This window comes from Zingiber officinale, chromosome 9B (assembly GCF_018446385.1).
Source record: "Zingiber officinale cultivar Zhangliang chromosome 9B, Zo_v1.1, whole genome shotgun sequence".
Taxonomy (NCBI): Eukaryota; Viridiplantae; Streptophyta; class Magnoliopsida; order Zingiberales; family Zingiberaceae; genus Zingiber; species Zingiber officinale.
The window spans coordinates 33,941,737-33,958,844 of NC_056003.1; the positions used below are offsets into that span (position 1 = coordinate 33,941,737).

The 17,108-nt window shown below is 35.9% G+C and overlaps 1 protein-coding gene across 1 annotated transcript; it reads left to right on the forward strand.

Moving 5' to 3' along the window:
- Positions 1–677: 677 nt before the first annotated feature.
- LOC122022387 (3-hydroxybutyryl-CoA dehydrogenase-like) lies at positions 678–11,798 on the forward strand. Its single transcript, XM_042580362.1, has 4 exons — positions 678–982; positions 3,787–4,008; positions 11,095–11,207; positions 11,300–11,798. The coding sequence occupies exons 1-4, from the start codon at positions 791–793 to the stop codon at positions 11,667–11,669; spliced, it is 897 nt and encodes a 298-aa protein (XP_042436296.1). The 5' UTR covers positions 678–790; the 3' UTR covers positions 11,670–11,798.
- Positions 11,799–17,108: the final 5,310 nt, after the last annotated feature.

Sequence of the window (17,108 nt, forward strand, 5' to 3'; positions counted from 1 at the left end):
ATATGAAAATATTTAAAATCAAGAGTGTTTTCTGTAAATCTTATTAAAAAAATTACAAATTTCACTCGTTTTAAAAACATTCCGCCACTATCATCACCTTTCTAATACAAATAAATAAATGTCTAGTAAAAATATAAATAAATAAATAAAAATTAAAAAAAAATATTAAAAATCTATTAAATATGGCAATGGACTTGGCTGCGCGCAGTTTTTGGATTTTTTTTTAACGTCTATGGATTTATGATTTAAAATTTAATATTTAGAATTTAGAATTTATATAAAAAAATTATAAATCCAACAGATGAGATTTATTCGGTGTAAATGAGTCAAACTACTCGTGAATTATTCGGATCTTGATTAAAAAAATTTATTCGATTAAATTAACAAGCCAAACTCAAATTTTATTTCAAATTTAAAAATATTATTAAACTGAGCTCGAGTTTTATAATATTTAATTTATAAATTTACAAACATAGTTAGAGACTCATAAATACATTTATTAAGAGTCTTATGAGCATAGAGCTCGTTTACCTTCTTCTTATTATAATAATAATAATCATAAAAATAATAATAATAATTATTATTATATAAATAATTTATATTATTATATAAATAATAAATATAATAATATATTATTAATTTTTAAATGAGGTTTTTTTAAAGACGAGCTCGAACGTAGGAATAACGATCCAAATCAAACTCGAGCTTCTTACGGCTCAGCTGGGCTTACAGCCCTCAGCTGCCCTAATTGATCGAAACGAGAAGCGGTGAGAAGACAGAGAAGCCGGGCATGGCGACCGCGGCGGTGAAGATGATCGGCGTGGTGGGAAGCGGTCAGATGGGGTCGGGGATAGCGCAGGTGGCCGCTGTCGCGGGCTTCGACGTCTGGCTCCTCGACTCCGACCCCGTCGCCCTCCAGCGGGCGGAGAAAGCCATCGCCGCCTCCGTCCAGCACCTCGTCTCCAAGGGTCAGCTCTCCCAGGTGATCTCCTTACCTAATTTCCCTTTTTTGTTTTTTGTTAAATAAAAGAATATTTTTTACCAGAATTTGGAGTGAGGATTGAGCTTCTCTCAAATTTCACGAGGGATAGAAATGGGAAAATTTTGTCATATTCATGTGGAGATGAAACAAACATGGAATCTCAACAAATATATGAAGCAACAAAACTATAACAGCATCAAAATGTAGGTGAAAAATAAGAAATCAACGGGCCAATGAGGAATGTGAGAGGAATTTAGAAAGTTTTACATAGTTCTATAAACTTGTAAACTAGTCAAAATAGATTGAAAGAGAATGATCTCATTGAATATTCTCTCTTATGTAAAAACCTCCAAGGATTTTTACCAGAAGATTATACGACAGTAGCAGCAGCTAACATGGCACTCTCGGTTGATGTGGCATTTAAAATTAGCACCAAAACCACTAGAGGGGTGTGTGCATCGACCAAAATTGTGAAGGGATAACCATCAGTATTTAGTTTTAGATAAACTTTAACCAAGCAAAGTAGAGGGTTTTAGATTAGCCTTGACTTAGCAAATTAGTGGAAGTAATGGATAGTTTAACTGTTTTCTTATTGATTAAATGGTTTCGCTTTGTGGCTATCTTATCGGCTCAGTGATTGTGTTGGTGGTACTAGCATGCATAGTTAAACTTAGTAATTTGCATGATGTTTGGGTACAAGTGCAAAAACAACGTATAAAATCTGGTCATCCAACTATGATTGAAAACACAAGATGATTTTTATCCTCCAAGTTTCTATTTTCTTCTTTAAATCCGAAGATCGTGTTCTCTCCTTTCTTAATGAGAAACTATTGTTCACCATAGGTTGAAAAAGAAAATCTATGGGAGCCAAGAGGCTGACCAGATCTACAGGTGAGGATGGGGTCATATGTCATATCAACTTAGTATTAAAGTCAAGGATGAAGGATTTAACAGGGGAAATATTGGAATCCTTCATGAAATGACATAATGGTAGTAGGCCACATAATTGCCAACAACTCGAGGAATTATCCCAACGGTTGGAGTCGTTAACATAGGAAGCTTAATACTTAAAGGATCTTGCAGTTGAAGGGGATCCCAGGTGAAGATAACAATTCTTTTGATCATGGAAACTAGCCAACAAAGACTCAAATGGCCTACACTCTTGTTGACATGGCACAACAGCTAGGTTCTCCAAGCTAGAGTTTCCTAACTATGGAGGCATGGAGGATCCCATCTATTGGATTAGCCGATACAAATAATATTTTCACAACAAGCACTTCATGAGAAGGTGCACATTGTGTTATTCCACCTAACTTATGATGCCTAACATGAGTTACTAAAACTTGTCGTGGAGCATCCTGAACTCTCATTGCTGCATCGCTCCAGTTCAAGGACGAATGGCACTTACCCTTGTAACTGCTAGCCTAGAGTAGCGAGATGGGTGAATTATCCAAGTTGCGTTAAAGGGGTTGGTGCTTAAAGAGACTTTGAAAGACTTCTTCCTTCAGCGGATCCCCTAATAATAGAACAAGGGGTTGACATCCTTGTGAGTTGTGCTTATCCTTCTCTGCGGGTGGAGTTTAAAGGACGCTAACCTAGGAACCTCATCGAAGCATGAATTCGGTCCCCCTCTTCGAGTGCAAGGCTCTATCACTATACTCGTAAGCCAAGCATGAGTTCGGTCCCCCTCTTCGAGTGCAAGGCTCTATCACTATACTCGTAAGCCACCCAAATCACGAAGAGGTAACGACATGATAGTCATCCTTAGGCTTGCAACCTCTTGTCTATCCATCATCAAATGCCTAAATTGCATGGAAATGGTGAAGTGGCAAGCAACAAATTACGCTTCAAATTTGGTTGGAAGGCATGGATGAGCGGGGTCCCACATCTGGAGCCATTTAGGGTCTGTTTGCTTGCATAATAAAAAACTTGTTTGTAGAAAATATTTTTTAGGATTTTTTTTAAGAAGAATAGATTATTTTATGTTGTTTGGATTTGTTACTAAAATATGTTGGTGTGAATATAGAAAAAAATCCTTATCAAGACAAGATCAGGTTGATAAGGCAGCTTGGTGCAACTAGGCCCTCCCAAGCCAAACTGTGAGGCACAACATTATGGAGTTCATTGGCTCTGGAAGTGTTTGAAACTTCCAATGGACTGCTGCTCTCCAAAATCAATCTTATGAGATCATGCTATCAAAAGGAATGGACCTTATCATTGTCTGGCCATCCTACTATCAGTTCTGCTACCCCTAGCACTTTCTTTCCAGCCAGCTTCTTTTACCTAAGGAAACCCCAGTCAACAATGTCTAGGAAAGCCTTTTCCCAGGTGCATTCATTGTTCATCTTTATAATTTTATTTATCTTTTATGCTTTGATTTTCTTTGTGTGTGTGTTTCCTTAACGAAAGATGGTGGGTTCATGAAAAAAGAATAGTCCCTTTACTGAATTATTATTTAACTTGTGTGCTTAATCCTTGTATATATAATTTGCATTTGAATACATTGAGCGTTTAGTGCCACCATGGAGGGATCCTAACTTGGCTGTATTGAGATAATGGGAAATACCTTTTCTATTTGCGATCAATTTTTATATGTCAAGTAGACACAATAAACAAGAAGAGTGAAAGGATTATTTAAGTTTCTGATTTTTTTTTCATTCAAATGGAAGAACATGATTGATAAGTTCAAACTTCAAATTTCACTTTTGAATTAACTGGCAAAATGTGGAAAAAAATTGTTTCATTACTCTTCTTTTTCTATGTTTTCTCCCCGTTTATACAATTATTATGTTATCGCTTCACAGCTTGCAGGTACTAACTTATTGAACCACTTGAGATACACATCAAGTTTAGAAGATCTTAAAAGTGCAGATGTCATAATTGAAGCCATTGTGGAATCTGAAGTCATAAAGAAGAAGTTATTTTCAGAACTTGACAGGATTGCAAAAGTTTCTGCAATTTTGGCATCTAATACTAGTTCCATATCCATTACTCGCCTTGCTTCTTCAACTAGTCGGCCAGCACAGGTTCTAGCTATCAATTTTCTTCTTCAGTGACAAATAGGCTGATACTTGACTCTTGATTTATTCAGGAAATGCTTTAAATATTTTTTGCCTTCTAATTTTGTGATCCTTTTAGAAGTATTTGTATCGCAGTAAACATCAAAACATTTGCATAGAAGTTATTCTAATCACAATTTTTCTGAACCATTTTACCTGAATCATATATCATAATGCTTTCTGAGAAGTATAACAAGAATTCGTACCAAAACAGTCAGTCTTCTACATTGATAGTGGCAATTTGCTAATATATCAAAGAGCTTCCTCATCAACATGCATTGCTACTGTTCTGGTGACTATTAATATTATCTTCCATGGGATTGAGGTAGTTATCAATGCTCTGAATCTAGATTATATGATTTGCTCGTCAATCCAGCCACAATTGTCTCTTGTTTGACTTTAACTGATAACCACATGGTTTTGCATTTACCAAGTCAATGTGTTCACTTGAATCAATATTAGCTTGTTTTGTTCTGAACCCCATGGATCCATTAACTATAAGCTTAGTTTAGATCAAAATTGAATGAAAATTTGTCAATATATTTAAGTGCATATCATTTTTTTTCTTTGTAGGTATTTCTACTAATAAACACAGGAGGAGACAACCAAAATGAATTAAGCGGGTTTTCATGCTAAAGTGTTTTAGGTTCATGCAACTCTTTTATAGTAGATAAGCCTCTTAAAATCTTTTACACTATAACACTGCCTAGATTTATTTGGCCAAAGTAGCAAGATAGTTCTTTGGGAACAGAAGATTTCTATGTTGTTCCCACATAGCTGATGAGTGAACAGAGATATACGTTAGTTCCCATAGAATCGCCTTTATGGACTTCATAACTAAATTCATACTTGTCTGATGATTTTGGAAGAGTTACGAGTGTTGGGAAAGAAGAGGTATAAATGACTAGTACTCAGAGGTCATTTTACCCCAAATTGTGCTTCTTGAGCCCAATGGTTATACTTGCTTCCAGCATGGCTCAATTGGCTGTTGAAGCTTAGTAGCCGGTGAAGCGATAAAATATTAGTGGATCGATAGGCAAATTGAATGGTTTAATGTTTATCCTCAATAGTTTGTGCTAGACTTAGGTAAACTTCCTTCAAACTTCAGATGATCCAACCATGCCATGCTCTTTCTTTCAAAATGTGGAGAACCAATCTAGGCAGATTATTGTAGATTTTTTGCAGATTTATTGCACAAATTTGATTATTACAGATTTGATTTGATATTGTATAATTACTTAATTAGGAAGATTTGATTTGATAATAACCCTAATTAATTAGGAGATATTATGTGATTTCAATTCCTTAAATAGGAGTATGTAATTTGTATATAAAAGGAGGCAAGTTCATTTAAATAAATGTAAAGTTTTATGGAGAAAAACTATATGGTATTAGAGTGAAGTTTCCTTCTGTTGCTCAGCCACCTCTAGAGTTTCGGTCTTCATAAGATTTTTGACGACGACAACTTTCGGCCATAATGTCTCTTCTACCTCTGTTAACTAATTGAGATTGCAACCAATCATGTCGGACTTCGAGCAGATGTCGACAAACTCTTCCTCAGTTAACTTTGCTCCAAATCATACCATGATGCCGGCAAACTCTTCCATAGTCAACTCTGCTCCAAATTATCCCATGACGCAACACTTTCGAATTCAATCCGAAACTATCTCTGGCTCAATTACCATTCACAAACTGAGCGACCACAATTATCTTTGGTGGTCATAATCAGTAATGATGTTCATCAGTAGATGAGGAAAAGATGATTATCTCATGGGCATTCCCTAGAAATAGGCAGCCCGAAGTATCAAGTTTGGAGGGCCGAAAACAACCTTATTATGTCATGGCTAATCATCTTTATGAATGCAAAAATCAGTGAAAGTTTTTTATTGTTCATGATGGTCCAAGATATATGGGAGGCAATTTGTGATACTTTCTTTAGCCAAGACAATGTTGCTAAATTATTTTATGTTGAAACACTCTAAGACATTAAGCAAGGTAATCATTCAATAACTACCTATTTCACAACTCTCAATCGCTATTAGCAACAGGTGGATCAATTTGAAACCCATTACTTCTAAAGACCAAACGTATTTCAAGAGATTTGTGAAGACCAAGAGAGTGTCTAAGTTTCTAATGGGACTTGATCAGTCTCTGAAATACAGCAGAATCCTTAACACAAAATCACTGCCAAGTCTTTGGGAGGCATTTTCAGAAGTTCGAAGTGAAGAAAGTCGCATGCGGGAAATGTTGGGACAGCTAAACGTTGAAATTGAGCCTCTCAAGCCAACTAAAGCAAGTGCTCTAGCAGTCCGGAATCTTGCTCACAACACGAATGGCAATTGGCCGAAGAAGGGGCACTCATGGTTTGACTACTATCAAAAGCAAGGACACACCGAAGACGTGTTGTAAGCTTCATGGGAAACCGATGGATTGGAAGCCCTCCCGGTATCGTGAAGCAAAGGGAAATGTTGTAGTCACACCTAGGGGTGTAAATGAATCGAGCCGATTCGCGAGCTTTTCGAGCTGGCTCGATAAATATTTGATTCGTATTCAAACTTATCGAATTTGAGTCTGACTCGAACATGTTCGAACTTTTTTTTAAGCTGAACTCGAGCTCAAATTATTTAGTTTGATAGTTCGCGAGCCGCTAGCGAACCTTAATATTTTATTAATATAATATAATTATATATTTAATAAATAAATTTCGAGCTTCTTGAGTACTTAGTTTTAAGCGATAGTTCGAATAGCTCACAAACATGTTCGAATCTTTCGAGCCGAACTTGAACCTAAGCTTTGATTCAAGCCGAATCCAAGCCAAAATTTTTAAACTTTTCGACCTTTGAATCGAGCTTGAACTCGAATATAACTAATTCGAGCTGAATTCGAGCCTTAGATTTTTTATATTCGGGTCGATTCGATTCGCTTACACCCCTAGTCACACCCATGACATAGTGTGACAACTTGGTTCCTTTTTCTAAGGAACAACATGATATTCTCCAGAAGGCAAACAGATCGCCTCCGTCAGCAATGCACACATCTGCCCACTTTTCTTGGATTGTGGATTATGGCTCTTTAGAGCACATGACAGGTGATAGATCACTTTGCTCCACCTTTTCACTATGATAAAACCCAATCGTGCATAAAGCAAAGGGGAGGTGCTAAAGTAGTTGGGACGAACCGTTCATCTCTTAAGCACGCTAGCTCTACATTCTGTGCTATTTGTGCCTAACCTTGATTGTAATTTTGTGTCTGTTAGTAGATTAAATAAAGATATCAACTGTGAGACTAAATTCTTTTCTAACTCGTGTGTTGTAGGATTTGAGCGCCAAGAAGACGATTGATAGTGTTGAGTTTCGTGAAGGCCTTTATGTAATACCTATCTTCCAGCCATTTGGTTAGTCACAAATGTCAATTGAGTCTCGGTGATAGTAGTCAGTGCAATAAAGAAAGTGATATTATGGTGTAACACTTTTGACTTAGTCATCCCAATTTTTCATATTTAAGGTATTTGTTTCCCTCACTCTATTAATAAAAATCCGAGTTTGTTTCAATGTGAAGTTTGTCAAATTGCAAAATATACTCGAAACACTTACTTTCCCGGACAATATAAGCCTACGTATCCTTTTTCTCTCATCCATGATGACATATAGGACCATTTTGTACCCCGAGTCTCATGTAGAGCTGTCAAACAGGCCAACCCATGGAGGGGCGGGTCGGCCCGTAGCGGGCCAACCATTTGGCGGGGCGGGGTGGGCCGACCCGTTAACTTGGCGGGTTGGGAAATTTCCAACCGAACTCAATCCAAGACGGGTTGCAGGTTTGGCAGGCCAACTCGCGGACCCATCAATTTTTAAAAAAAAAATTAAAAAAATATTTCAAATTTTCAACGTTTTACTTCGGAAATGTTTCATTAATCAAATGTATTCATAAATATGTATTTGAAATATAAATGGACACAAACGAGTACTTATGTTGGATGAAAATTACTATTTTTATTTTAAAATTATAATAAAGAAAGATAATAAATTGACATAAAACTTAGTTTACATATATTTCTTAACTCGCGGGCCAACCTAAGCCCGTCGCGGGTCGACCCATGCGGGTCGCGAGCCTAGGCCGGTTGGCCCGCGGCGGGCTTGGGTTGATAAAATTCTAACCCAACCCGCTTAAATTGTTTGGCAGGGTGAGCCAATCTGACGGACTCAACCCAAATTGACGGCTCTAGTCTCATGGGCTCAAGGTGGTTTCTATTATTGGTTGATGATCACGGTAGATTATGTTAGACATTCCTAATGAAAGACAAATCAAAAGCTAAGCACATCTTCCAAAACTTCCATATTATGGTCAAAAATCAATTCAAAAGTGATATTCAAATACTCAAGACCAACAATGCTAAAGATTTTATTAATTCTGATCTTGGCTCATATATCAAATCTAATGGAATTATCCAACAAATCTCATGTGTTGACACACTGCAACAAAATAGTGTGGATAAACAGAAAAATTGCCACAATCTAAGGTAACTTGATCTCTACTATTTCAAGCTAATGCCCCAACTACATTTTGTGGAGAAGCAATTCTCACTGTTACATACAAAATTATTTCCCTAGTCTCGTCGTATCTTTGACCTTCCTTAAACTCTTCAGCGGTATCACTTTTGTGCATATTCACTCTCAATACCGAGGCAAGTTTGATGCTCGGGTTCATAAATGTCTCTTTCTTGGTTAATCCTCTAGTAAAAAAGGATACAAATGTTATTCACTAGTCACCAAAAAGTTCGTCAACACTATGGATGCTATTCTTTGGGACTTTCCCTTACTATAACACTACACTTCTGGGGGAGAACACTACCAATGAATTGCAGTATTGGGAGGGCATCCCTTTTTGGGCCATCATCGTTTGAGTCTTCGTCATGGTCTGAGTCTTCCATTCAACCTTTCCCAAAATCTGGTGATCCACCCTTTCCAAATCTTGATAGTCACCCTCCTTATTCTCATATTCTACAGGTGTATAAAAGATAGAAACATCGAGTGCCAATACTATCTCAGTACTGCCAAGAGAATTCCCCAAGCTAAGTTGAATCTGAATCACAATGGGTGACAACAAATTCTAGTCCACAGCTGGATTTTACACAAAATCTACCAGTTGCACACAGGACAGGTAACACACTCTACACAGTTGCATTTCCTATGTGATGCTATCGCCATCATTTCATGCATTTGTGACCTCTTTAGACCGAATCAATATTCCTATATCATGAATGGAAGAAGGCGACTATTGAGGAATGTAATGCACTAGAAAAGAATGGCACGTGGGTGATAACAAAGCTACTATCAGGAAAGAAAACTGTGGTGTGTAGGTGGTTGTTCTTAGTTAAACAAAATGCACATGAGAGCATAGACAGATACAAAGCACGCCTAGTGGCGAAAGGATATACTCAATCATATGGAATTAATTATTAAGAGACTTTTGCGCCAGTTCGTGTTCTAGTGTCCATTGTTGCCAATTTGGTCACAGTATCAGCTTAATGTTAAAAATGTTTTCCTTAATAGAGAATTGATTGAAGAAGTATATAGTCTATCCTAGCTGGCTTTGAGGCAAGTAATACAAAAGGAAAAGTATGCAAATTCGGAAGGCATTGTATGGGCTGAGAATAATCACTGAGCATGATTTGATAAATTCATAGAAGTCTTAAAGAATGATGGATACTCTCAGTCACAAACTGATCACAGTTTGTTCACTAAGTACTTCTCAGATGGGTAATCATAGTTTTGATTGTGTATGTTAATGACATTGTCCTTTAAGGAAATCATGGTGATGAAATTAGAAAACTGAAGTCTCATGTTTAAAGCATTCGAGATCAAAAAGACTTGGGGCACTTAAAGTATTTCTTGGAAATGAAAGTGACACGAAACAACAAAGGCATATCTGTTTCCCAATGTAAATATGTACTTGATCTATTGTGTGAAACTGGAATGAGTGAGTGCAAGCCGACTGAAACTCACATGAATCCCAATACTAGGCTTATGCCTAGAACTGATGAATTAGTGATTGACAAAGGATAACACCAACAACTAGTGGATAAGTTGATCTACTTAACTTATACATGTCTGTACATAAGTTTTTCAGTGTCAGTTTCTAAGTAATCCATCTATGGATCACATGGAGGAAGTGAATCGTATATTAAGATACCTGAAGAAAGATTCAGGAAAGGTCTTATGGAAAGGAAATTAGGTAGCAAATCTTTAGAAGTATATATTGATGATGATCAGGCATGGTCTCCAAATGATAGAACGTCTACATCAGGATATTGTTCTTTCATCTGGAAAACCTAGTAACATAGTGAAGCAAGAAGCAAACTGTGGTCGCTAGAAGTAGTTCAGAAGCTAAGTTTAGAGCACTAACCTCAGATATTTCCGAGGGGATATGGCTAAAGATGTTGCTAAATGATTTCAAAGTTGAGACAACAGGCCCTATTCAAATCTTATGCGACTAGTGAGCCATCACAATTGCCAAGAATCTTAACCATTATGATCGTACCAAACATGGGGAGATTGATCAACGTTTCATCAGCGAGAAAATTGAAGATAAGTCAATCACCCTCAACTACATTCTCTGAAAGCATCATCCTTACGAAGACATTATTCAGACCTACTCTAAGTGAGATGAGACCATCCTCGGGTTGGAATGCATCTACCGCCTAGATTGAGGAGTGTGTTGTAGATTTGTTACAGATTTATTGCACAGATTTACTACAAACTTGATTTGATATTGTATAATTAAGAAGATTTGATTTGATAGTAGTTGTAATTAATTAGAAGATATTATGTGATTTAAATTTCTTAAATAGGAGTATGAAATTTGTATATGAAAAGAGACAAGGTCATAGAAATAAATGTGAAGTTTTCTAGAGAAAAATTACAGAAAATACTTAGACCATAGTGTGTATTCCATATGTTTATCCTCACCTGCGAATTTTCCTGATTCTTGCCATCTAATCCATCATATCAACAAGAGACATGATGACCAAGCTTTATGCCACTCTGATCGCAGGTGATAGGCATGCACTTCATGAATCCCCCTCCGGTTATGAAACTGATCGAGATTGTGAGGGGAGCTGACACTTCAGATGAGGTCTTCATAACAATAAAAAACTTGGCAGAAAGGTTGGATGATACATGAATCGCTCCATTGTCTTGATTTAAATATAGTTTTATTGTTTTTAGTCATAAGCATGCTTCATTCTATCATTTGACAGGTTCGGGAAGACTGTAATATGCTCTCAAGATTTCCCAGGCTTTATTGTGAACAGGATCTTGATGCCGATGATCAATGAGGCCTTTTTTGCTCTCTACACTGGTGTGGCCACAAAAGAAGACATCGATACTGGAATGAAACTGGGCACAAACCATCCATTGGGTCCATTACAGCTTGCAGACTTTATCGGTTTGGATATATGTCTTTCCATTCTTAAAGTGCTTCACGAAGGGCTCGGAGACAGCAAATACATCCCCTGCCCACTTCTTGTTCAGTATGTTGATGCTGGTCGACTAGGGAGAAAGAGAGGGATTGGTGTCTACAACTACCAGAATAGAAGTCCATTAGCTAAACCATTATCCTCGCTGTAAGTCTCTCAACGGAAAAGACTCGCGGAACGGTATTACGTGAAATAGAATAAAATTGTGGACTTGATACTGTTAACTATGAAATGTGCTATGGTACATTCATCAAGACTTTCAAACTCAACTTGCATTAAAGAGTGATTGGCTGGCTAGTTAGGCTCTAGTTCTTGTCATATTTTGGTTAATTCAATTTGGAAGCAATTGATTTTGGCCTTCATGTTTGATGTCTTGAAAATAATGTTGGCCCAGGGAGTAGCACATATCCATGACATCTCTGACATAATCTGACGTAATAGTTAGGGATTGAGTTGTGGAAACTCAATAATAATGGCAATTAATTCTTTGTCTAACTAAAAGCATCCACAGTGAGAGCTCCGAAAGGAGCTCCCACTGCGGATGTGATAGTATGGAAGAAGCTCCCTCCTATAGCTCATTTGGCAAGGAGCGGCTCCATACAGATGGAGCCGCTCCTTCATCGTTTTTTTTAATTAAAATAAGTTTTTTTTTAATTTAAATATAATATTAGATATGTTTTTTTTTTAATTAGGAAAGAAATATATATGGTTTGGAGGTTTAAAAAATATGGGATCATGAAGTTCCATGTTAGCAATTTATAAATTTAAATTTTATAAAAATTTAATAGTGTATAATATAAAACATGGAGAAATGAGAATTATATATAGTGAAAAGTGTAGGACTCATGAAGGAGTTGTTGAGAGGTTTTTTGATAGTGAAAAGAGGTATGAGGTTTTTAACTTTTGATGTGACGTAGACGTGACAACGAAAGAGCTCTCAATGAACTCTAACCGCTGTGGATGTCCTAAGGTCAGCTATATATTTTCTCCTATGGCGTAATTTTCTAGTATTATTATTATTAAATAAATTTTAATTTATTTTATAATTGTTAATTAAATTTTCTTTAATTTAATTTTTATCTCTTAAAATAGGGGCAATTTCGATTTCATCTCTTATAATTTTATATTTTATCATATCCAGTCTAATATATTTCCACATTCTAATTAGTTGTGAACACTCAATTTTATTATTATTTTTATAAAATTAAAACCCATTTATTTTAGAACAAATAGGGTATGATTCAATTCCATGGTGTAAAAGATATTCGTTTGCCCAGCGTCTTCGCTAGCCTGTTATCAGGTTAATGCGAAAGAGGAAAATTACGGGTGACTATTAGTCTCGAGTAATTGAATAGTACATGGGAGCACAGGCACCCGATTACTAGTCGGAATTTGACTCCTAAACTTCATGGTGATAACACCATCATGCACTAGCCAATTCTCCATTCCGAGGGACGGATATGATTCAATTCCAAAACCTAAATGTGAAGGATAGAATACAAGAGACGTTGGTTGCATGCACGGACATTATATTGCTAGATTTCTGATTTAGTGGAATCTGTCACCCTAGTGTCTTACGAGGTTAGTCCAACAGTTATCTGTAAGGAGGTAAATCAAAAAGCTACAGTTAACCACTGTAAGGGAGGATTTTTTTTTTTTTTTTGACTTTGCTGAAATAGATTCAGGTTTTGGTTTTGGTTTGAAGAGGATTTTCAACCAAAGAACCCGGTCAACTCTAGACCATATCACCAACTTGTCACAACCCAACCTCTCAAGCACTGACACGACGCCACTCGGTAGCTTCTGTCGTGCCAGTACAGTCGTCGGCCTGAAGAAACCCGAAGTGACACGTCTATCGGTGCCAATGCCACCGGACTCCGAGTCGATGAACTCTTCTCAACTATAGGAACCTTGAACCGTTGGTGATCGACCGCCTGCTCCACGAGTCCTTCAAACATAGCATCTCATCCTTGGGGAGGTCGACGGTCGTGCGTGCGACACCGAGGTTGCGGTAAGTGGCGTGTCGACGAGGCTTAACCATCAACACGTAGCTCCCCATAACAAAGTATGCTGGTTTCATGGTGAAGTCGACTTATCGCCAAGATATAAGCTTGCAAAGGGAGGGCTCGAGCCATGTAGCACGCACAAGGTGTCTCCATCCGAAGGCCAGTGGCAGATCAACAGCCGCTTAGTTCTTACCCTCTATGAACCGAGAAACTACGAGGCATGTCTACATACAACAATGGTAACATTGACGGAGGTACCCAAGGACACTAGCTACTGCGCTTCGTCGAGGGTGGCTAGGCGAAGGTAAATGGAAAGGCGAAGGATGAGTTTTTGGGCAACCGTGACTCAGGGCCAGCTCAAGGCTTTAAGGCATATGTCTAGGGCTCCTATTATACTGGGGCCACCAAATATATATATTAAATCAAATATGAATATTAGTTTAGAAATATAAGAGTTTGGATATTAAATATCTAAAATTATGACTAAAATAAATTATAGTTATTTTTTTAATTTGTTATATTTGACCAATAATTTTAAATTTTTTATAGATTAAAGTTAAATTTGATTGTTTTTATTTTTTTTACTAGACTTGATTGATAATTTTAATTTTTTATTACTAGATTTGGTTGATAATTTAGTTTTTATTTTTTATTAAAACTTGATCCATAATTTTTAATATTTTATTGATAAAAATTTAATTTACCTACCAAAATTAAGTTTGATTAATAAATTAAAAATATTTATTAGTTATACTTATTAGTAATTAATTTTTTTATAAAAATATTTTTGAAAGTTAAAAACATATTTAATATTACATTACTATTTCTCTTTAAATTTTTTTTTTCTTCTTTATTATCTTTTTTACCCTATTGTTATTGTCTCCTTGCCCTAAGTTATTATTTATGCTTTTTTAATAATTCACCGTCATGTTTAATAGCTAAATATTTTTGAATAAATTAATGTAATTGATAATTTATCGATGTTAAAATTGATAAAAGACCCATGATTATAATAAATTTGTTATCTTAGGTCACATAATAATAATTTTATCATTATATCAAGACTTATTTTTATCATCAAAATTAAAGTTGATTGATAATTTTTTTAAGAAAAATTACAATTAAAATGTAAATTAATGTTACAAAATCCGTTAGTATTTTAATATTTTATTAGAGAAATTTAATTTTATATATTTAATTTAAAATATTTATTAAATAAATATATTATTTTTTAATAAATTATGTTGAAAAGTTTAACAAAAAATAATTTTTATTTTTAAAATTTTTACTAATAAATAAATAAGTGAGGTTTAAGAAAAGCATGACTTAATTAGTTTCTGCTTTTCAATTGCATAAATGATCTTTTACGATATATGATACCCTCTTTTAAATTTTACTTAATATATATATATTAAGGCTTTAACTTTTTTTTTCCCTATCTGGGCGTAAGAATGGTTGAGAGGGCGACTGTCACTACTTCGTGCCTGGGCGGATGTCCTAAGGGACGCGGGCCGTACAACATGGCACAGAATGGGTCCCTGTCCCCTGTTCGACGAAATGCTTGTGTAGCAACTGTCACCTTTCAAAGAAGATGATCACATGGACGAAAGGCTTCACACTGCATCAAGTGAAGAGGCCTTCAAAGCCCAGATATTGCTGTGTCTTCTTCTTCTTTTTTTCTTCATTTCAAGGTAATTAGTTTTTTTAATTTGATATCGTCATCTGCTCCTCCGAGTGCTTTGTTTATTTGGATGAAAAAAATATGTTTTTAATAAGTAATGAGTTTTGCAATCTGAGCACACTACACTATTCTTCTTCGTCGTCTTGCAGATGTCTTGGATTCAATCAAATCTTATATTTAAACATTAAAAAAAATCATGAGTTTAAAAAAGATGTATGATATTTTTATTAGTATGAGATATTTTAGATAAATTCTAATAATAAAATCATAAGAGTTTAGATTTAATGTGGATAATATCATATTATTTTAGAGATATGTGAACATCTTTTAGGCACAATAAATGACATCAGAGTCATAGTCCAGATCAAATGTCATGTAGGGCAGTTTTGAACGAAGTTATGGGTGGATCCGGAGCAGGTTAAGGTGACTAGATGATCGTGGGGAGGTCCGAAGCAAGTCAAAATGATTGGATACTTATATAGAGGTCTGGAGCAGGTCAAAGTGATTGGAAACTCACAGAGACACCCGAATCAGGTAGGGGTGACCAGATGTTGATGTTTGCGAGGAGGCCCGAAGTAGGTTAAGATGCCCCGGATACTTGCAGGGAAGGCCCAGAATCACTCAGAATGATCAGATGCTCACGGAAAGACCAGGAGCAAGTCAAGAGTGATCGGACGTGGATGTTTGCTGGAAGGCCTAGAGCGAGTTAGGGTGATCGGATGCTCATAGGGAGGCCTAGAGAGGGTCAGGGTGATAGGATTCTTGTGGAGAAAGTCCAGAGCGGGTCAATAATAACTAGATGCTTGTTGGAAGGCCCGGACCATGAGAGTAATAATGTTCACGAGAAAGGCCTGGAGCAAGTCAAGGTGATCGGATACTTGTGGGGAGAATTAGAGAAGGTTAAAGTGACATGCTCTTGGCCACCCTCATCTTTGTTCAAAGCCACCGCGCATGGCATCTGATCTAGATCATGACTCTGATAATATTTATTATACCCAAAGAATATTCACATATTTCTATAATAACTCTGATACCAATTATTAAAATTAAAAGAATTAATCATTACCTTATAAGACCATTATCCTTTTCAAATCTTTCTAACTGTCGGATTTAATCAAAGCCATATTAGAAAAATTTAGAAAGGATAATGAATTTATAAAGTAAAGATATCTTAATTCTTTTGGTCCTAATAAAATAGAATTACTCATGAAAATGTAGCACATGGAGTCCCTCAAACTCGATGAACTTACTGCTTGTGATTTCTTTTCGTCTCTGCGACGAGGACATGCTATGCATTGTTATGCCATTGGGAATGGTTTTGAGCTGTAGCTAGATCGAGATCAAAGTGTTAAAAATAATATTTTATTTTTTATTAATGACACACATATATGATGGTTCATATTTTTTGATTTTATTATAATTAAATAACATGGTTGAATAGCTATAATTATTATTAATGGCTACATTCGTATTGGTTAATGAAGAAATAATTCTCTTTATATTCATGTAAATGAATGTACAGGAAGATGAAAGATCATTCTCATATTCATGCATTATGAGAATGAATGAATGATTGGAATTAAGAGACAATTGAATGTGCACATTGATGGAATGTGTAGATAAAAGGTCGCACAATGGTCCTCCCTTTACCCTATATATAGACCTTTGCTCTATCAAAGAAGCTATGAAAGTAGAGGTCAAGAAGAAAAAACACAATTGTTTAAAGGATTCTAGTTTCTTCATACTTGAAGGTCATCATGAGCCAACGTATGTTTTTTAAGTATTGTGAATCATCTAGTTCAAAATCTTGGGCATTAAAGAATATGCAATAACTTAATTTACATATGCATATTCATATTTATGAAGATATATATTAGACTTACACAAAGAGTATGCAGTGTCA

Coding starts and splice junctions, on each gene's coding strand:
- LOC122022387 (XM_042580362.1), top strand. CDS start 791: ATGGCGACCGCGGCGGTGAAGATGATCGGCGTGGTGGGAAGCGGTCAG. Junction 983..3,786: donor CCAAGGGTCAGCTCTCCCAG/GTGATCTCCTTA, acceptor ATCGCTTCACAG/CTTGCAGGTACTAACTTATT. Junction 4,009..11,094: donor CAACTAGTCGGCCAGCACAG/GTTCTAGCTATC, acceptor CTCTGATCGCAG/GTGATAGGCATGCACTTCAT.